The following is a 21,057-nucleotide window of genomic DNA, read 5'->3' as shown; positions in this document are numbered from 1 at the left end:
TATATGCCATCTATAAAGTATGATGTGCGATTTATTTCGGGGGGTATCCCACCTGTCTATCCACGATATGCAATCCTTATGCAGACCTATGTAATTCCATCTTCTTCCTTCCCTATAGCATGATCACGAGTTGGAATTTCCATACTTTCTTTCATTATCAGTCAGTTCCCTATGTCCGCTCACTGCAACTTGGATCTCTCTTTTAGTGGCAGTAAATGAGCTCACCCAGTTGTCAGTGTTGCATGCTTTCCTCACCAGGTTTCTCTGCAGTTCCTCTCCAACACCTCCTCCTTTCATAAACGTCTCCACCATCTGTTTTGCTTGCTTTAACTCATACTCTTCTATGATGGGATCCAGGGCACCGAGGTAGCCCTCACATATTTTCCGTAGAGGAGGGACAGGTACCCTGGGAAGTCCCTTCTGGTGGTTCAAGTATCTGCCACGAACAAGAATCACTTGTACAGGCTTCAGAACCCCTCCATGAATCAGTTTGTGTACTTTATTTATTTTTTTGTTTGTGTTTTATTTTTTCTTCACACGTGCTTTATCAGTACTATCTGATTCCGTGTAATTATTAATGTACAAGTTGTTTTATTGCCTTCGGGAGGACTTTTACTTTGAAAGATATAAACGGAAGTTATGAGGTAGAAACGATTTCGTATGTGAAAACACGTCGTCATGTGCGGATGCTTGTGTTTAACTATGTTTTTATATTCCTGCACACGGGATTACACAGACTGTTGCATAAAGCATATTTCTTTCTTACGATATGAACCGGAAGTTCAGGTATTACTCCAGTATTGCCAACTTACCTAGTACCGGAAGTGCTCGTGTTGTGTTTATGGTCTCTTTCCTTTGTTAATGACAGCACACGGGATTTACATTTTTTATACGCCAACACTTTAAATGACAGCTAATATCAACGAAATACGGGAACAAGTGTGCTGTACGAAGATTAGTTTTTTGGCTGTACATCATTAACAAATACTTGTTTATCGAAATTAGTTTTGCGACGAGATATTAGTATCATTCATTTTCCCCGTGGTTCATCAACGCCACACGAGAAGAATTGTTTTTGTCATGTGACAGGAAGTATACGTGAAGTTCGACATTATTCGGAAGTGTGTTATTTACAATGTAGCGACACATAACTCTAACGCATTGAAATACGACAGTTACAGGTTGTTGTTTTTTTTTATTTTGAGAAGCTCAGCAGTGTTGCCATCAGTTGCTTATTAGATTAGCGGGTTGTGAGCTCTGTAACATGCTAGATTTAGCATTTAGCATACTGGCTACCTTGCTATCACCCGTCACTACAGCCATCTCGACTTGGGTGCTCTCTTTTGACGAATAACGCTTGTCAATAAGTCCGCTTTCAGTTTCACTTTTTCCCTTATTTAGCTAGTGCCCCTTCCTTAATGCCGGAACATATTTGACTACCTTGGGTTGCTGTTGCTGTCCCGCTAAATGTTTCTAAAGTCCTGTCCTGAGTGCTCTGACATGACATGGCCACCCACTGATAGTGGCAATAGGCTGGTACTGACAAGAACTCAAGGATGGATCGATAAGGCAGCTGTCGTCTTTGGCGGTGAGTCAGTGGCACTGCTGTCCGTGAGAGTAACATTTGACCGATGTTTGTTGTAACACGCATATGATAGCTAACTGCTGACTTTCCAGTTGAGGAATTTCTAGTTAGTCCTTCTGTGCTAACACTGGATAAATCAAAACATTGCCGCTAATCCCATATATATGACTATGTCGTTGCTTCATTAATAGTAGCCGTTTCTGACGACACGTGATTGGATAGCTTTAGCCTGGTGCCTGCCGTGAGTATTTCGGTGATGAAACCAGCTGCAAAACCGCTCATTTGTGAGGATACCAGTTTGCAGAGAAGGTTATCACAGCCTGGCTGCTACATTTGGCTAAAGAACAGCAAGCCTACACCCCCAAAACCGCACCGCAGTTGCTTATAAATAAATATGTGTGATTACGAAACGAATTTCGGGTCTCTTAGTGGGGCACTGCACAAGTGACACGTTAAAGGGCATTTCATGGAAAACCTGTGTTAGTAAAGTGTTCAGCCACCACATGCTGATAGAGTAGCTTCAGTCCTTGGATCTTACAGGAGGGCTAAACATAATTGCTCCAACAGACACCATACTTTAATGTTTTAATGGTGGTGTTGGAGAGCATTTTCTGACCCCTCAGGCAAAAATCTCCCATAGTAGTGGTATGATGATTGTGAAGGTTATAGCATATGAATCACACAATTTTCATTCTCGTACAATTCAGTGTGTGCCCTATTGACCAAGTAGTTGAAATCCCACACGAAACCAGTCCCATTAAGACAAAATGTTTCATTTTAGAGTACAAGTGCTATCTCTGAACCACTACAGCTTGATTTCTTTAAGCTGTCATCTATCTGTATCTGACTTGTAGCAATTTACTAGAATTTTGTAGGAACATTATGCAAATGGTTAAAAGAAATTTGTTTGCTATGTTTATTAGACATTTAACGGCTCCCTCGTAAGACCTGCAATCAAGAGGGTCAATCTTTCATCATCACAATTTTCTCCCACCGCGGGTGGCTCTCATCACCCCCGAGCCATCAGGATGTTGGAGGGCCTTGTTGCCTGGGTGCTGAACACATACCTAGGAAAATATGTTAGCAACCTAAATACAGATCAACTTTCCATTGCTCTTCTGAAAGGTAATTACACATGCTGAAATTGTACAGGCGAGTAACTTCACTTCTTTCATATTTGCTTGTGTTTCTTCTTGTTGTCTTTGTCCATTTTCCTCTCACCCTAGTCTGTTGTACTAGATGGCTGCCACTCCACTTTAACCAGTTTATGAATATTAGTTCTAAGTAAAATTTATTTCAGGGGGATGAAGATTGGCACACCTCTGCTATGCCGGTGGACTAATAGTGGTTTGATCTGCTGCTGTTTTAATGATCTGCAGCTCAATGTTAACTGTGTGTGGTCAAAGGGAGTGTGCTTGGAAAATCATTTAAAGACAGTGTAAAAACTGTCAAGGTCAATCTGAATTCAGACACTTTTAAAGGAGTGTGCAGCAGCCCTAGTAAACATGGTGTTTATCTGTTTGTTGTTATTCCTCAGGTGCGGTGGAGTTAGAGAACCTCCCTCTGAGGAAGGATGCCCTTCGAGAGTTTGACTTACCATTCGAAGTCAAAGCAGGTGAAACACATTCACTGATATCTGCACATAGTGTAGAGACAACTACTTTGTTTAAACAGATCTGTATCTGTATGAATACACAGAACTACTAGTCACTTATTTGCTAAGTGAAATCACCAGCAGTCAACCAAGTAGTTTGTCAGACTGGCTACAGAATATTTTCAGAGTGCCTACATGTTTTCATAAAACAATTGATTTTGGGCATCAGTGTATCAAAAGAGGCAGTGGATATAATATATCTCTGTATCAATATTTCCTTCCACATTTATTTGGTACCAGAAGCCTTTTGTGTTGTGTTTGTAATCCAAGTAGTGTCATATAGAACTAAAGAAACGTAATCCTGATGCCATGCTCTATTGGCAATTGTTGCCATATTTTGAATTTGCCCTTTGTTAGGAAATTATTTTTAAAAAGTTGGAAAGTCAGTTCAGATCTTTATTATGCAAATGGAAGGTTTTTCACCCTTTTCAGTGGGATTTTCAAAAGCAGTACTCGACTTTTGGAGGTCTATAGTTATCTTTTGATAGCTTTCGATGCAGGGAACTGCTCTGGATTTTTTTTCTACAGTATCAGTCATTGATACTGTTTACCATAAATTCTTACCTAACATGCTTAAGGCTGTAGTGGATATCTTTGGCTCTGCATTAAATTATTTTTTTCCTATTTGTCTGATAGGACTTTCTCTGTTAGGTCAAACAAGTTTTTCTCTATCATTGCCTTTCTAACAGTGGGGTGTTATGCCGACCGTACCCTGCTACATACCTTCTGACCGGCCGGGAAGCCATCTAGCCCAGTCCAGCAGCAACATCTGCTGTCTGGGCCTGTGTGATACGCTTGTCACAATGAGGCAAGGATGGAATGGAATGAATTAGGCACTTCCAGTCCCAACCGATCTCTTTAACCAGGCTCACCAGAGAGGTGATTTAGCCTCTCTCCATTCTTTCAGGAGGTTGAGGTGATATATTTGTGTGGCACCCCCACTATCCAACCGTACCGTTGCATAGTGAACATCCCCTACTGGCTGTATGACAACAAAGGGCCATTGTCACTTGGCGAGTAACTTTGAGCTGAATGAAGGGAGCAATGAGTGAAAATTGTCTGCGCTGACATTCCTGAGCCTGGAGCGGATTTTCGTGAGATAACCTCACCAATGTGTGAAGTTCAGCTCTCAGGTCCAGAACGTATTGAATTTCGTTCTTAGCTGGGCTTGGACTTTTCTCCCAGTTTTTTTTAACCAGATCCAACACTCTGAGCGAACAGTAACTCAAAGGGAGAGTCTAACCAGGATTCTAATTGCGTTCATCCCTGTGAATGAACTTACAAAGCATGAACTTCAAGGTGTTATTCAGCTGCTCCACCAATGCCTCAGCAGATGGTAGACGCTGGTTCGAATAGACTTGATGCTTAGTAACTTGCGAAGCTCCTTTAACCCTCTGGGGACGACAGACACGCCAACAAATTGTTGTGGCTTCTGCTATCTTTTATGGCGTGGTCTGCTGGGGCGGCAGCATCTCTGCTGGGGACAGGAAGAGACTGAACAGGGTGATCCGAAGGGCCAGCTCTGTTCTAGGATGCCCTCTGGACCCAGTGGAGGTGGTGAGTGACAGGAGAACGGCGGCTAAGCTGTCATCCCTGTTGGACAACATCTCCCACCCCATGCAGCAGACTGTGACAGCACTGAGCAGCTCCTTCAGTGGGAGACTGCGGCACCCACGGTGTGGGACGGAGAGATTTCGCAGGTCTTTCCTCCCCACTGCTGTCAGACTCCATAATAAAGACTTTAACTGATCAAACACACACATCCATACATATGCAATAATACCAAGTGCAATAATCCTTTCTGTCATCGTTGTATTTTTACTCAGTTGTATATAGTATTTGTATTTGTATTCTATTTTTATCTTATTGTATATTTATTTTATTTTATTCTACTGTATATAGTATTTTATTTTATTCTATTCTGTACAGTTGTGTACTGTATTTATTCTTATTGTATTCTAATTTTTGCCTCATAACTTTTGCACTGTCCACTTCCTGCTGTGACAAAACAAATTTCCCACGTGTGGGACTAATAAAGGTTATCTTATCTTATCTTAAATCCAAATCACATGACCGATTTAAGATGACATAGCATCAAAATGCAGCCCCGCTAAGTCTCTATTTTTCCAGTTTGCAGTTATTTCATGATTCAGGCTTTAAAGGGTGGCGGCAAAAAATATGACAAAGGATACCTTTTGGATTCAAAACTGCAGCAATTACTCTCTTCAGTTTCAAAGCATTACAGCATTTTGGTAAAAGAAGAGGTTGTACAACACAGTGTGAATAATTTTTGTTGCAACTGTTTTTGAAAGGTGTTGCTGCAGTCAAGTGGAATAAGCACAAATGCTGTAAGGAGTCTTTGGTGGGTTGTGGTTTCTGGCTCAGCTGGGGATGGTTGGAGCAGTGGGTTCAGCGGTGGTGTCAGGGGAGGCTAACCAGCATTGCTGGTCTCCATCGTCCAATCATGGCTTTCCGTTGGACCTTCTCAAATAGTGGGAAAAGCTGTGGTGAACAAAGTGCAACAAAATAAACTTCCACAGCACTGCAGTGCCTTATGTGTCAGGTTCTTTTTGTGTTACTGAGTGATTACTCAGTAGGGAGTTTAAAAGCCATTTCAAGCCTTGCAATGCATGATTAACAGACATGAATTTAAAAAGTACTTGTTCTGTTTCTTTTACTAGGCTTCATTGGAAAGATCACTCTCCAGATCCCTTTCTACCGGCCTCACAGTGACCCATGGGTCATCTCCATGTCCCAGCTCAACCTGATTGTTGGCCCTGCCCAGTTGCAGGAGTATGATAGGGAGAGGGACATAGACGAGGAGAGAGAACGCAAAAAACGCCTCCTCAAAGCTCTCGAGGACAAATTCAAAGTAAGTAGATCAAAAGTGTTTTGTTTTTTTCCCAGAAATGGTGGAAATAAAAAATAACAATGTAACAATAAGTTTGTCTTGCCATTTAATTGTCTGGTTACTAATGAACTTTGCCACACAGTGAAAACACCGTTGTAAATTGTAGATGCAGGCCACTGCATCAGTTCTCGCCTAAACAATTTAAGGTTATCTCACCTAACTATTATTTTTGATTGTGATAAAATTATTTTCTGTCTTATATCCAGACGAGCTCATGACATGACAAGTTGTCTGTTCGTCTGTCCATCCAGAAGTCACAGGAATCGCTTTTATCTCATACAGTGATTTTATGATGTCTGGCTTTTCTACTAAGCACAGTTATCTTTAATGTATTTTTCGTATGTCTTTGGCTCTTTCAGAATGAGTGTGAACAGACAGGAGAGTCGTACTGGTACTCTGTGACTGCCTCATTAGTCACCAGAATTGTGGAAAATATTGAGGTAAGACATGAGATACCAGTTGAGATTATATCAAAAACAAATAATAATATAAATAATTATTACAAACAGCCCAACGGATAAACAGAATTTTTAGTAGATCTCAGCGGTGGTTTTGTCTTCAGCAGTTAAAAATAAATAAATAACCTCCTCTCTTCCATGAAGCAGCTTTTAAAAGAAATCTTCCTGAAAAGTCTCTGAAAATAGAAACGTGCATGCGTGTGCAGTCAGCTTGTGATCTTTTTTGAACAAGGAGCAGGCGGTGACCAGAGGGTCATTTTGGCCTGTTGAGAACACCTGACATGTGAATGAATGGGTTACAAACTACACAGAATACACACATCAGGCACAATTCTCTCAGGGTCACATTTACTGCAGACTTTGAATTTCTTCATTTATGAACAACGACACAGCTGGTTTGCTTCATTAAAAAGTTATCTTAACTCTTTGGTACTAAGGTAGTTCTCATTGTCTGACCTTGAGTTACAGATTGAACTGTGACTAAATGATGTTTTTTTTATATGTCTAGCTGAAGATCCAAAATGTGCATCTACGATTTGAGGATGACTTTTCCAACCCAGAGAAGCACTTTTCCTTTGGTGTTTGCATCAAAAATATATGTGCTCAGAACCCTTCCAGGGAATTGGTAAGTGTTAGTTGATTTCATAAAATCCAATCATTTGTTATATTCATGAGAACAGATGATACAGTAGTCCATTTGTTTTCTGTTCTTCTTGTAAGACTAGTTATTGCTACATAAAGATTTTCTGATCAAAGCAGTTCAAAAACACTGTGTGCATCATTGTAAACAAGTTCTTCCATTGCATACTGATTTATGTATTGACATTTTCACTTTATAGCTTAGCCCAGACCTGTAAACTTATTGCATCTCATACTATTGCTACTCTCAGTTTGGACTGGCAGCCATCATGACATTTTGCGGTTACAAACAGCAGCTGTAGCAATGAATGAGAACTAAGGAAATTGAAAAGACAAGAAGGAAATTACCTGTGTTTGTCTGAAAACAAGAACAACAAAAAAACATTACCATAAGACGTTCTTCTCATCTTCCTACAGCACCATAACCAACTCACCCCAACCAGTCATGACAGATGGCTGCCTTTGTCTGAGCCTGGTTCTGGTGGAGGTTTCTTCCTGATAAAAGGAAGTTTCTCCTTCCCACTGTCACCAAGTGCTTTTTCATAGAAGGTTATCACCCCATAGTTGGGGTTTTCTCTGTATTATTGTAGGGTCTTTAGCTTATAGTGTAAACATATATATTTGTATTAGAAAGTTTAACTGATGTGGATTAATATGTCATCTATTCTTGTTCTGATCATTCTCAGCCTCTTTCATGAAATGGGCAGTCATTACACAGGGATGTTCCTGGTGACTAGTCTGAAACTAAGAAACACTAAGATATTACTGCATTATTATATATACTCAGTTACATCTGAGAACCGTTTAATGGAAAATGTCAAAAACTAATAACAAAGGCATTTTAAACTATTAAGGACATTCTTAATAATAAATCATGTTGGTGGCAACATTACACACAGCGTAATGTTGATAATGCACGACATGAGGTTTTGCACCGTTAAGTAGCAGACGAAAAACAATTAAAATAAACCAACATGTTACTATAAAAGATATCACTTGGTATTACTAAAATGTGATCAATTAAATTGCAACTGAAAAGAGTGGAGCATTATGCCGTGCATTATGATTCATGCGGTTTGAAAATTCATGACAACCACTTCAATGTAGGTTAAAATCTAAAATAATAAATCAATAAATCATCCAACTATTTTCTTCCGCTTATCTGAAGTCGGGCCGCATGGCAGCAGGAAAGCCCAGACATCTCTCTCGCCAACTCCTCTAGCTTATCCAGGGAAACGTCGAGCTATTCGCAGGCCGGCTGATAGATGTAATCTCTCCATCTTGTCCTGGGTCTACCCCTGGACCTCCTTCCGGTAGGCCATACCTGGCCGAAGCACCTTACCCGGGAGGTGACGGCCTTAGGTGTCTCATTTCGATCCAGGATGAGTAGTGGCTCTACTCTGAAACCCTGCTGAATGATTGAACTCCTAACCCACCTTTTGGAGAAAGTTAATTTCCGGGTATATCCGTGATCTCAGTCTGATAGGGTTAGCAAAAACAACAGGCCTAGATTAACAGATTTACGCCATTTTTCAACAACAGTGTGCCATCTCGTGGCAGATGTCTGCCTAATATTTAGGACAATAACTTACCGGCATTGGGCATCAATTCAAATTTGAACTATTAGATTAAAAGACTATTATGTCTGTTACCGATAGAGGTGGGAATCACCATACATCCCACGATACGATATTATCACAATACTTAACGCACGATACGATATTATTGCAATTTTTTAAAAATATTTTGCGATATTCAGATTCTGTACATAAAGGTAAACTTTATCAATATTCATTTTATCTGATATCAAAGTCTCGCACTCAGTCTTTCTCTCATTTCAGTCAGTTTTATTGTTGACAAACTGAACGGTTTGTATTACAGTCTAGTCCAACTTAACTGAATGCAACCATCTGGTACAATTATAGCTATTCTGAACTATGCAATTTATGAAAACTATGCAGCCCATTTAGCAACTGAAGAATTTGAAAGTAAATTAAAACAAAATATAATTTTACATTAAATAAAAAAGTTTTAAACGTAATTAAAATAAAACATGTCTTAAATTAAAATAAGTAAACAGTCATGTTTATTGCTGCCAAAAATAAGTTAAACACATTTGGACAGTGAAGGAATGTCAGGATTCTTGCTCAGAAAAAGGATCAACATGCTCTGAAGTCAGAGCACAAGAACCTTTTGTGTAACAAAATATCGATTTCTGCTGTCCCTGTATCGATACATTATTAGCAAACAAAATATCATGATACTACACAGTATCGATTTTTTCCCCCACCCCTAGTTACCGACCAGTGACAACACTGACAATTAGTCGGCTAGTCAACTAGACGTGCAGATGCCTAATCACAAGTCATCCTCCTTAATGCTGTGTTACATTAATGCAAAATTTCCCTTGAAAGCACTAAATACTGTTAACTATTTAAGTATTAAGTATTACTGATGAGCAGCAGAGTATCACAAAAAGAGATTCTGTGTGCCTATTCATTTTTTTCTGTGGAAAATTAGAAGCATTATCAAACACTTCCATTAAGAGCCATCAGTCTGTTAATCTGTCAGCTAACCCTGAGACATGCCCTAAAATGACATCAGTCAATCAGTCAGTTAATATCAGATGTGCATCACATTTACAAAAGAGGTTAGAGGGTAAACTGCTCCTTTTATTGATTAAGGACTTGGTTTGGTCTTTGGATTTGAGGTTAGTGGTGGTTTTCTTTTGCAGGTCCAGAAGCTCTTCAGACAAAAGCAGTTGGAGATCGAAGACTTCAGTGTCTACTGGGACACTGAGTGTGAAATGCTGGGAAAGCTGCCCATTAACCAGATCCAGGTCAGTCATAAGGTGAACTTGGTGGCAAATCACTGGAGTATTACAGCTCAGTTCTGAAGACCACCTGGATGGCTTGTCTTTAAAATTCAGTTCACTAAAACGCTGATAGAATGAACAACAATCTTCCAAAATACATACACTCTTTTGCTGTTTTGATGATGATGAAACGTGTTTGGGTTGTATCAAATAACTATAATTTCCATAGCATTACAACACATTCAAAAGACGTTTATTCTGATGACCATAGTCCTCTAGGGACCCAGATGATGCCCACAGCATCACAGGTCCACCTGATTGTTATACTGTGAGGATCAAGGGTTCATGATTTTCTTTTACTTTGCCACCCCTCTTTTTATAGTCCACCAGTTAGAAATCCTCTTGGATTCTGATCTGTGATTATACAAAGATAGATCAAAAGTAAAATTTTCTCAAAAGAGATACCCCATATGAGTAGGCTAATTGTTTTTCTAACTAACAGGATGCTATGAGCCAGTGTATGCAAAGCCGTGAGCATCAGTACATCTTTGAGCCGGTGTGTGCCTCTGTGCTGCTCCGAAGAAACACCTCCAAGGAGCCTTTGAGGTCCCGACACACCCCACGAATCGAAGGCCAGGTTCAGCTGGAGTCTATGTCTTTACGCCTTTCACAGGTCTGTATGAAAACCTAATGCCCTCTTTTTTTAAACAGTGACAACTGTTTTCGTAAAATTATATATGTGAGGGTTTCATATCCCCAAGGAATAATTTGAGGATCTCCATAATCCCACAGTCATGCTGTGGGGATGTATGATTGAAGCAGTGTCTGCCCATAACTGGGGCTGAGATAACTGATGTAGGTAAACAACTGTACAGTGGGCTCCTGGGATGGATAAGATTTGCCCTAAAAGTTCCTGAAGGCTCTGGATGTTGTAGGGCTGTCCTGGCTGACACGTTTCTGCAACGTTGTCTTGAGCGATACCTCTGGATTGGCATACTGGGTAGGTGGTTCCCCTGTTTCAGAAGAGGGACCAGAGGATGTGCTCGAACTAAGGGGATCATCTAGAGCTACCCTTTGTCACTGATTTTTCATAGTTTTTATATACAGAAAATCTAGGCATGGCCAGGTAGTGACCTCCAGCTTTTAGCGGAGTGATTTGAGGCTGAGCTTGAAGTGGTGGAAATGAGAATCAGCACCTCTTAAGTCTGAAACCATGGCTCTCAGCTGGAAAAGGATCAAGGAAAAGTTAGAACCCCAGGTGAAGGAGGTATCGGGGTCTTGTTCGCTAGTGAAGAGAGAGGAAAGCGTGAGATTGACAGATGGATTGGGGCTGTACAGATCTGTTCTGGTGAGGAAACAGCTGAGCATAAAAGAGCTGAGCTACTGGTCAATCTGCATTCCTCACCTGTGGCGCCAAGCTATGAGTAGTGACCAATGAGATCATGGATACAAGCGGCAGAAATGAGTTTCTGGGTAGCTGGGTTCTTCCTTAGACAAGAGCCGCTGCTCCTTCACCTCGAAATGAGCCAGTTGAGGTAGTTCAGGGGGGGTCTGACTAGGATACCTACTAGACGGCTCCTAGGTGTCCTACAGGGAGGAGGCCCCAGGGCAGACCCAGGACTCACTGGAGAGAATGCATTTCTTGGCTGGCTTGGGTACGTCTCAGTGTCCCACTGGATGAGCTGGAAGAGGTGGACTAGGTGAGGGAAGTCTGGGCTTCTCTGCTCAGGCTACTTGCCCCACAATCTGACCCCTGATCACCAGTAGAAAATGGATGTATGGATTTTCCATTGAAGCATTCCTTGTATCCTTAGGAACTGAACCTAATCTAGAGCTTTCACAGACCAAGGCTAGAATTTTGGATGATGTTTGTTGTCTGTGTGTCTTGCCTCTTAGGTGCAGTACCAGCAGATCATGGCCTTCCTTAAAGAGCTGGATCGCAGGGAAAGGGAGATGTTTTACAGAAAGTGGAGACCAAAAGTACCTATTTCAGGAAAGTAAGTTCACACTTAAAGGTACAGTGTGGAAGATCTCACTGCTGGATGTCAGTAGATTGCAGACTGCAGTCAACTGAATTCCGTTTTCTTACCTCTCTTGATTGAACTCCATAACACTAGCGACTGTAACCAAAGACATTTTAGCTTTTGAGTTATAAACTATTACTTTCTCTTAAAAAGTTGATATTTGCGAATAGGAAATCAGGAGGTGAAATTAGTTTTTTATGACAAAAACATGAACCTTTGTAATCGGATTACTTTATCCCTATGCTGGTCACGTTGTCCCTTTCTTTCATGTTTTGCTTCTTTGGTGAAGGACACTTTGTTCGATGATAAAACATAGATGTGATTCTTGATAGCTTGATTTGAAGGTATATCTTGAAGGTGTACACTCAAATCAAATTTGCCCCCACAGCACACGAATGCCTACAAGTTCTTTTCTCCACCTGTGGTTTACTGTGTATCTGCCTGGCCCGTAGCTACATGCAGACACACAAACACTGATCACCAAACTTCCAGCCTCTGATCCAGCATCCACTCTGCTCCGCCTCAGTCTGCAGCTGCCTCTCCTCAGCTCTGCTGCTCAGACCTGAAACTATTTGGGTGGCTGTAGCTCAGGTGGCAGAGCAGGTCAGCCACTAATCAGAAGGTCGGTGGTTCGATCCCAGGCTGCCTCCTGGCTGCATGCCAAATATCCTTGGGCAAGATACTAACCCCATGTTTGCCTACTGGTGGTGGTCAGAGGGCCCGGTGGCGCCAGTGTCCGGCAGCCTCGCCTCTGTCAGTGCGCCCCAGGGCAGCTGTGGCTACAATGTAGCTTGCCATCGCCAGTGTGTGAATGTGTGTGTGAATGACTGAATGTAGTGTGAAGCGCTTTGGGGTCCTCAGGGACTAGAAAAGCACTATACAAATGCAGGCCATTTACCATTTGGCCATGGAATTTCCTCTTTATTTCCTCGGATTAGTTTTCCACACTCTAAAGTCTCTCCTGAGTTCAGCTACCGTAACCCCGCTGCTCAGAACAGTCAGTAACCCAAGTGTTCAGTCACATTCTCCCCGCTCTGCTACGGGTCAAAATAATGTCTGTTTTTTCCTTTACCAGTAGACTTGATAACATGCTGTACTGTATTTTAATACTCGGGTTGTTGTTTAATAAACCTTTGAAATCATGCAGCTGCCGACAGTGGTGGATGTTTGCCATCCAAGCCAACCTGAGTGACATAAACGAGCAACGGCGGCGAGGCAGTTGGGACTTTGCCCTGCAGCGCGCCCGGGACTCCCTAACCTACACCAGCCTCTACTTCAGAAGACTCAAAGGAGTTCCACTGAGTCCTCAGGAAGAGGTACTTCAGTAAGAGAAAGACGAGATGAATAATAAGCATTCAGTATAACATGTTGCTAATATGAAAAGAAAAAATCTATTACTAATAAAAACTGCCAAAAGTACACAGTGTTGAGTATTTTTGAATGATGGCTAGATCCCTTAACAGATACTCCTGTTGCCCACATCTGTACCATTTTCTATAGATAAGAAAGATATTTTTGTATACAATCCTGCTTAGCTGAACAGTGATGGCATGAAAAGTGTGTGAAATTGTTGGATTTGTTTCCAGCTAAAACACATTAACCTCATTATCTTCTTAGATTCACTCTTGTTGTCTGTCCAAGTGCATGGATAGGAAGGCAGTTAATTTGTACTGTACTGATCTTTCAAGATTATATTCTTCTGAGAACATTTCCCTGGACTTTTTCATCTAGAGTGAGCTGGAGCGGGTTGAGGAGGAGCAGACTTTTGAAGAGCTGCAGCTTCTCAGAGAAGTTGTCCATGAGTGGTTTCGAAAGCAGGAAGTAATCGCAGAGGTATTCTCAGGTTTTATTCATTTTAAACAAAAAACACATTATTGTGTCATTTCCCAGCCTTACGTAAATGCCTTTCAGATATTGTGTTGTCATTAATCACCCCCACCCTTAAACTAGTCAGCCTACAAGAAATGCAGCCATCACTCCTCAGACGGTCATTGATCGTTGTGAACGTTCCAGTCATCTTATTTCCGTGTCACCTCTGTCAGAATGCACGTGAGCCCAGCAGTGAGCCCCAGACGTGTTCATCTACAACATCTGTTCCAAAGAGCGGGAGTTCAGGAATGATCCAGTACCTACAATCGTGGTTCCCAGGCTGGGGGGGCTGGTATGGAGAGTCCCAGGATCCAGATAGGCCACAAGAACTCCTGCAAAGTCCATCCTCTTGGAATATTCTTGGTGAGCTAGGCGATCGTGGTACCTTTGACAAATGCCAGCTGCGAACAGTTTTACATCTATTTTTCATCTGTTTGTAAACTCTAGTTGTGGTAGTGCACACATGTCTTGTGAAACAATCTTCTGTTTAAAATAATGTAAACGTTTAATATTTTTCCAGCAGAAACAGAAGACTTGTTCGACCCCTTGGAGGACTCTCACACTTTGAACACTTTCACCAGGCGAGATCATCTGTTTGGCCGGTTGGAGTTCTTACTGGAGAAAGGTGGAGTCACCCTCTTCCACCAGGACAAGTGCGGAGACACGCTACATGAGAGTGGAGTCATACAGCTGGAATTCTCTGGTATATCAAAGCAGGAATTGTGTCTTTTAAATGTCTAAACTCAAGCATCTCAAGTGAAAAACCAGAGTATTTGCACGTCTAATCTGCTGTGTGTGGAAGAGTTGGATTGAGGAGGCCGTGCTTTGGTTAGATTTATTAGAGAACCATTAATACTCTCTCAATGATGGTAATTTTTCAACTTCTTCCACTCGGGCAGTTAATCAACCCTAAATGGACCCAGCAGCTCTGATAAACTGTAACATGTTTGTTCACTTGTTTTGTGGCTTCATTCACCTGCAGGATGCAGGATGGAAACATAGTTGAATACAGTCTGCATTGAATATCAAGAGAGGGGGGTACCCTGGGTGAACAAATTCAAGTCCCCCTAAAATATTTTAGTTGAGATGGATGATCTCACGTAAAACATTAATGTCCTAGCCTTACAGATAAGGACCTGTTAGAGACATAAGAAACCAGCCAGTTAAGAGTCACATGACTGATGCCATCAAAGTCTTTGTTCCAACAAGTGACTGATGTTCACAATCTAGCTGTAGTTTAATCTACCTACAGCTGTTTTTCCCATAGACTGATGGGAAAATGTAATAAACTCAAAACCTGTGCACGTCTGTTAAAATCCAAATGACTGTAACTGTTTCCACAGGGGTGAAAGTGATGGTGGAGTCTCTCCCTCGCTCAGAGTCCTCCTTATTGTCTGTAAAGCTGGGAAGTTTGTTCCTTCGAGACTTGACCACTCAGGGCACCATCTTTCCTGTCCTGGTGTCGCCCAAAACGGTAAGCAGTGATGGCAGAGCAGGGAGTTCATCACATAAAAATATTGAAAAAGTGGATTGCAGTTCCTCAAACACACAGTTAATTATATTTTGCTGTTACATGTTATAGGGGAACGTTGTTGTTGTAGCTAACCAGTCATCGAGCCAGTCCAGCACTACTTCTGGTAAGATTTTTGTTTTGTGTTAATGTTAATGACCAATTACAGTTATGAAGTAAAGTTTTATGGAAACGGAATAAAATAATTGGTTCGCTGAGCTTGTGGCCATGCTGTATGTGGGTGAGTATTAAATTGTGCACAAATGGTTGGGGGAAGTTTTTAAATTCAGTGTGTCGATATTTGTGTCCTGCCAGTGGATTAATTTAGACCATCTCATAATTTAGTCCGGAAAAATAGTTTGCTGCTTTTATTAAAAAAGCCCTTTGTAAAGGTAGAACGTCTTACTTTTCATCACTAATTGAAGAAAATAAAAGCAACCCTAGGTTCCTCTTCAGCACTGTAGCCAGGTTGACAAAAGGTCAAAGCTCTGTTGTGCCAAGCATTCCTTTAACCTTAACTAGTAATGACTTCATGAACTTCGTCAGTCTTTTGCAGTCTTCTTCCTAGAAGTCCTACTATTAATTAATGTTTCAATCTTAAATATGATCAACCTATTTCGATTAATCCGCTGTGTACCAAATGTACCAAAGATCTTCAAGCTGGCAGTATTTAAACTGTTACTAAAAAACCCATCACTTGACCCTTCTCTCTTAGCTAATTACATTCCAATCTCCAACCTTCCCGATCATCTGCAGAGGAAAGGTTTATTTGAGTTTCAGTCAGGTTTCAGTACAGAATGTGGTCTCTGGGTGTGGATTCATCGTTGTGCTTATTAGAGCATACTGTAGGTATTACAGGAACTGTGCTATAGTGGTTTGAATCATATATGTCTTCTACTTTGATAAAGTGTATAGTTAGAACTGGATCAAGTGACCCTGAACCCCCTCTTAGTTACACTGCAATAGGTCTAGGATGATGGATTGATTGATGATATTTATCCCGAGGGAAATGCTGAGGGATTCCCACAATGCATTGAGTGTTTCTTCTTCATTCACCTTTTTCACTCACTGTGTTTATACACCACTCTGCATTAATTATTATTAATCTCTGGCTCTCTTCCAGAGTGTGTCTTTGTCCTGTCATTCATTGCCCCAACCGATCATGGCAGATGGCTGCCCCTCCCCGAGGCTGGTTCTGGAGGTTTCTTCCTGTTAAAAGGGAGATTTTCCTTCTCACTGTAACCAAAGCATTTGGTTGTATTAATTTAACTAATCTCTTTAAATTACAGTATTAAGCACCTCAAGGCGGCTGTTGTTTTGATTTGATTTGGTGCCATATAAATAAAATTGAACTGAATTGAATGTCGTCTGTGAGATGGTTATGAGTAACTTCTTCTCCAAAGAGCAAAATTTTGTTTGTGGATAAATTCATAAAGCTGTTGCTATTTAAGGTTGCTAGTTAAGATTTAAAGGATTGATTGGTTCAACAGAGCTCTTATTTTTTTTTGAGCATGGCAACCGTGCAGAGAGAAACCTAGGGTTGTTCTCCTTTACACAGTATCCAGAGTCATATGCAGTGAAGATGTAAAGCTGAGATAATCAGCCTACATGTGAGAGCAGAGTTCAGGTTGCTGTTCTGTTCTGTGTTGGCTCATGGCAGTGAAGAAAATAACAGTAGAGGAATTGTATTCTTAAACTTAGTTGCAGCACTTTCAGAAAGACACCTGCTGTGATGAAACTTATCACCCACTGCTGTGTAATGGAATTGTGCTTTTATTGCATACTACCAGATTTGAGTGACTATTTCCTTTTTTAACATAACGCACTTGAGAACACTTTGTTTGTTATGTTTCTGTCAGGATGCAATGTGGAATGCGTTTCATGCCCAGTGTTTGAGATGATTTACGAGCGTAACCCTGTGAGGTGCAAGTTTGAGAGAAGACTGGAAGTAAACACTAGTCCACTGAACATAATCTACAACCCACAAGCAATAAAAGAAGTGATTGAATTCTTTTATAAGGGAAGAATTCACACCTCGGGTAAGTATATTTAAAGTGGATTTTATACCTTGCTGGTTTTCCTCTGTAGCATGTTTTGCAAGCACTGAGACCAGAAATGTGTTCTGCGTGAGTGGTCATGTGATATGCAATTACAAGCAGAGTTGACTGAATTGAGACTGTTTAAAAACAGTTTACTGTTTAAATAAATGTCTTTCAAACCCAGGTTTTGGGTATCAGTCAGAACTGGAGCTGAGAGTGGCAGAAGCTGCAAGGAGGCAGTACAACAAGCTGAAAATGCAGACCAAGGCAGAAATCCGACAAACCATCGATCAGCTGCTTGTGGGAGAGTTCATTGTAAGAAACATACTCTGAATTCAATTATATTTTTCAGTCAATTCAGTTTATAGTGTCAAATCACAACAACAATTGCCTCATGTTGCTCATGGTGGTATGAAAAAGTTAAATCACCATTAAATCTTACTCATGTCTGATTCGTAGGAGAACAGTAAGCGCTGGACAATGAAATTGGACATCTCTGCACCCCAGGTGATTTTTCCTGATGACTTCCAGTCAGGAGACCCAATGCTTGTTGTTGTTGATTTAGGCAGGATTCTACTGACAAACTCTCAAGGTAAATTAGCCATTTCACTAATATGCCTCAGTGTCTTTGTTATTTTTCCCACTGTTAAGAGTGATATCTGACTTACCCCTGCTATTGTATCCATTGTTTTTCAAGATGACAATAAGTCCAACTCAGTGGCTACTCAGCCAGAAAGAGAAAACATAAGTGATGATGAGTACCAGACTCCTCTTGCAACCCCACCAGAATCTCCCCCACCTGAACTCGATGTGCCTTTGAAAGCACAGGTGAAATACCCTGAGTTTACAAGCTTCAGGTCTCTGGAAGGTACTCAGGCCTACAGACAAAAGCTTTATGAAAAATATTCCTTGTCCTTTAAAGACCTCCAGATAATGGTTGGTCGCTATAAAGACAACTGGAAGCATCTTCAGGAGAGTGAGGTAGGGCCTACACACGTGGTGGAGAAATTCAATGTGCTCTTGCAGCTTGAGCAGAGACTGCGCTACACATCTGACCCCCAGCTCCCCGGTGCTGTGCTGTCAGGAACCCTACCAGACCTCAAGATCCATATGAACCTTGAGAAGATGACTGCTCTCAGGAGTTGTCTGGCTAGACTAAACAGTCCAGCTGTAAATGAAGGAAACAAAGGCCAAGAGAAGAGTCAGACTGTCAGACCTTCTGATCCTCTTACCCTCCGCCATGAAAAGATATTTCAAAGAGAAGAGAGCTCATGGAAGCTGCAGGGTTCAGCCAAAAATCTTACTCAGAGCGTGATGACATTGGAGCAGCATACACGTGAAGTCTTGGTGGAATCCCGTCTACTGTTAGCTGAATTCAACATTAACTACATGCAGCTTGGTGTAGAGAGTGATGGGCGGTACATATCTGTTCTTAAAGTGTTTGGCACAAATGCTCATTTTGTCAAGCGACCATATGATGCAGAAGTTGCTCTAACTGTCCATGGTCTTCTGCTGGTGGACACCCTACAAACCTACGGCTCAGACTTTGACCTCCTTGTTGCTTCTCATAAGCATCTCAGTTTTGACATACCCACAGGCAGCCTAAAAGAAAGCCAGCCATCGTCTCCTGTTTCAGCTAATGGCAGTTCTCCTCCACATCAGCAAAGCTATACTGAGCAGTCTTCTCACCTGCCCTCAGATGGACTCTCCCCCTTCAGTTCCTTTTTCAAAGACCAAGAAGCCCTGATTAAGCTTGAGTACCAGTTTGTCAGCTCAGACTGCCCCTCCATGAATTTGGAAAGCTCCCTTCAGGTTACAAGCATGCAGGTTAATAACCTGGATATCATTCTCAACCCTGAGACTATGGTAGAACTGCTCAAGTTCCTACAGAAGTCTTTCCCCAAAGAAGAAGGCACCTGGACGTCACCAGTGCAACACGATAAAGCACAACAACATACAGAACAGGACTGTGGTGAGGAACAAGATGGGATATATCAGTCCACCTATGACCAGAACAAAGAACTGACTGTGGAGATCCATCGCCTCAACCTGCTTCTCCTCCGTACAGAGTCTACCAGCACTGTTTTAGGTACTGAGAAGAAGGGTTTGAAGATTGCCACTGCCAGCATTACTGGTACCAAGGTCAATGTGTCCATGGGTAGCCGGTTGGACATTAATGGTTCACTTGGATGCATGCAGCTGGTGGACCTAACCCAGGAGGGAGGCCGAAGCCAGTTTGTGGTCAGCATCGGTAGTGTTGAAGACTGCTCCCCAAGTCTTGATGGATTAACATTCCTTCCCAATACAGGAGAACGTTCTCCTGCAGAAGCTTTGAATTTCCGCCTTATGGAGAAATCCCAAGGAGAGTGTTCTTTGAAACTTCAAATGGCATCATTGCACTACAACCACTCAGCTAAGTTCTTAAAGGAACTCAGTCTGTCAGCCAATGAAGTAGAAGACAATTTCCGCTCCATGTTGAAAAGAGCTGCCACGAAAGTGTCAACAGTTTTAGCTAACAAAACAGCAGAGTATAGTGGGATGGTGTCACTCTTTGAGACGCCGTCACGGAAAATGCGATCTTTGAGTCAGAGCTGGGCCTATCCGTTTGAGGATGAAGAGGACGTTCCCATGGAGGAACCTGAATCCACTTTAGATACATTCTTAGTAAAACTGACCCTCAACATTAGCATTGAATCACCAGTTGTGTCCATTCCCCGTAAACCTGGTCACCCAGAACTCTTGGTTGGTCACCTGGGAAGCATAACAATCCAGAATTTTGTTGCTGGGCAAGACTCAGAAAAAGAAAAGTTGCAGGTGTTGGTGAAGGACATTTGCCTCTATTCACTCAACATGAGTAATTTAGTTGTGAAGAGGCTAGGCAAGGGGGTTAATGCTGGCAGCGTGTCACCAACTCGCAACAGGAGCAACACTCAGGATGGACCACAGTTCACACGTCATGACTTCTTTGAATCCTTAAATGATGGAAAAGGTGAGCACGCTTAAAATTTCTAGGATAGTTGTATTTCGGATGGCAGATTCTCTCCATGGTAATGCAAGTATGTTCATATAATTTCTTTCTTTCATTAGCTTTCCATATACTGAAAGACACCACTATACAGTTCACCCTGGAGAAAGTTCCTGTTGATGGAGATGCACAGTTTACTCTCCTCACCACAGAGGAATCCTTCAAGAGCACAGGACTACTGAGAATTGAGGGCAAATTTGTTAATCCTGTTAAGGTATATAACATAACTATATATGCATTCTAAATATAAGTCACTATTCGTGAATGAAGGACTGGTTACTATGGGGTGGCTGTAGCTCAGGTGGCAGAGCAGGTCAGCCACTAATCAGAAGGTCGGTGGTTCGATCCCAGGCTGCCTCCTGGCTGCATGCCAAATATCCTTGGGCAAGATACTAACCCCATGTTTGCCTACTGGTGGTGGTCAGAGGGCCCGGTGGCGCCAGTGTCCGGCAGCCTCGCCTCTGTCAGTGCGCCCCAGGGCAGCTGTGGCTACAATGTAGCTTGCCATCGCCAGTGTGTGAATGTGTG

General features: G+C 41.8%; 1 protein-coding gene across 2 annotated transcripts in view; it reads left to right on the top strand.

Annotated features, from left to right (window-relative positions):
• Window positions 1-528: 528 nt before the first annotated feature.
• vps13d (vacuolar protein sorting 13 homolog D) overlaps window positions 529-21,057 on the top strand; it is a 73,055-nt gene continuing 52,526 nt past the window's right edge. For both annotated transcript variants that reach the window (XM_085261244.1, XM_085261243.1), the window contains exons 1-20: window positions 529-1,588; window positions 2,509-2,710; window positions 3,123-3,200; window positions 5,921-6,111; window positions 6,510-6,590; window positions 7,117-7,233; window positions 9,982-10,086; window positions 10,565-10,735; window positions 11,959-12,059; window positions 13,234-13,402; window positions 13,818-13,919; window positions 14,129-14,318; window positions 14,476-14,658; window positions 15,299-15,429; window positions 15,538-15,592; window positions 17,325-17,504; window positions 17,689-17,819; window positions 17,964-18,096; window positions 18,202-20,493; window positions 20,592-20,743. In XM_085261244.1, coding sequence (XP_085117370.1) covers window positions 2,614-2,710; window positions 3,123-3,200; window positions 5,921-6,111; window positions 6,510-6,590; window positions 7,117-7,233; window positions 9,982-10,086; window positions 10,565-10,735; window positions 11,959-12,059; window positions 13,234-13,402; window positions 13,818-13,919; window positions 14,129-14,318; window positions 14,476-14,658; window positions 15,299-15,429; window positions 15,538-15,592; window positions 17,325-17,504; window positions 17,689-17,819; window positions 17,964-18,096; window positions 18,202-20,493; window positions 20,592-20,743 — 4,659 coding nt within the window. In that variant the 5' untranslated portion in view covers window positions 529-1,588; window positions 2,509-2,613. The remainder of the gene's footprint in view (window positions 1,589-2,508; window positions 2,711-3,122; window positions 3,201-5,920; window positions 6,112-6,509; window positions 6,591-7,116; window positions 7,234-9,981; window positions 10,087-10,564; window positions 10,736-11,958; window positions 12,060-13,233; window positions 13,403-13,817; window positions 13,920-14,128; window positions 14,319-14,475; window positions 14,659-15,298; window positions 15,430-15,537; window positions 15,593-17,324; window positions 17,505-17,688; window positions 17,820-17,963; window positions 18,097-18,201; window positions 20,494-20,591; window positions 20,744-21,057) is intronic.

The sequence above is a fragment of the Mchenga conophoros genome, linkage group LG20 (genome assembly GCF_057382185.1).
Source record: "Mchenga conophoros isolate Kocher_MC1m ecotype Shallow Benthic linkage group LG20, M_conophoros_male_GT1.1, whole genome shotgun sequence".
Lineage (NCBI taxonomy): Eukaryota > Metazoa > Chordata > Actinopteri > Cichliformes > Cichlidae > Mchenga > Mchenga conophoros.
Note: the sequence above shows the minus strand (reverse complement) of the source record. Positions and strands in the feature narration are given on the sequence as shown.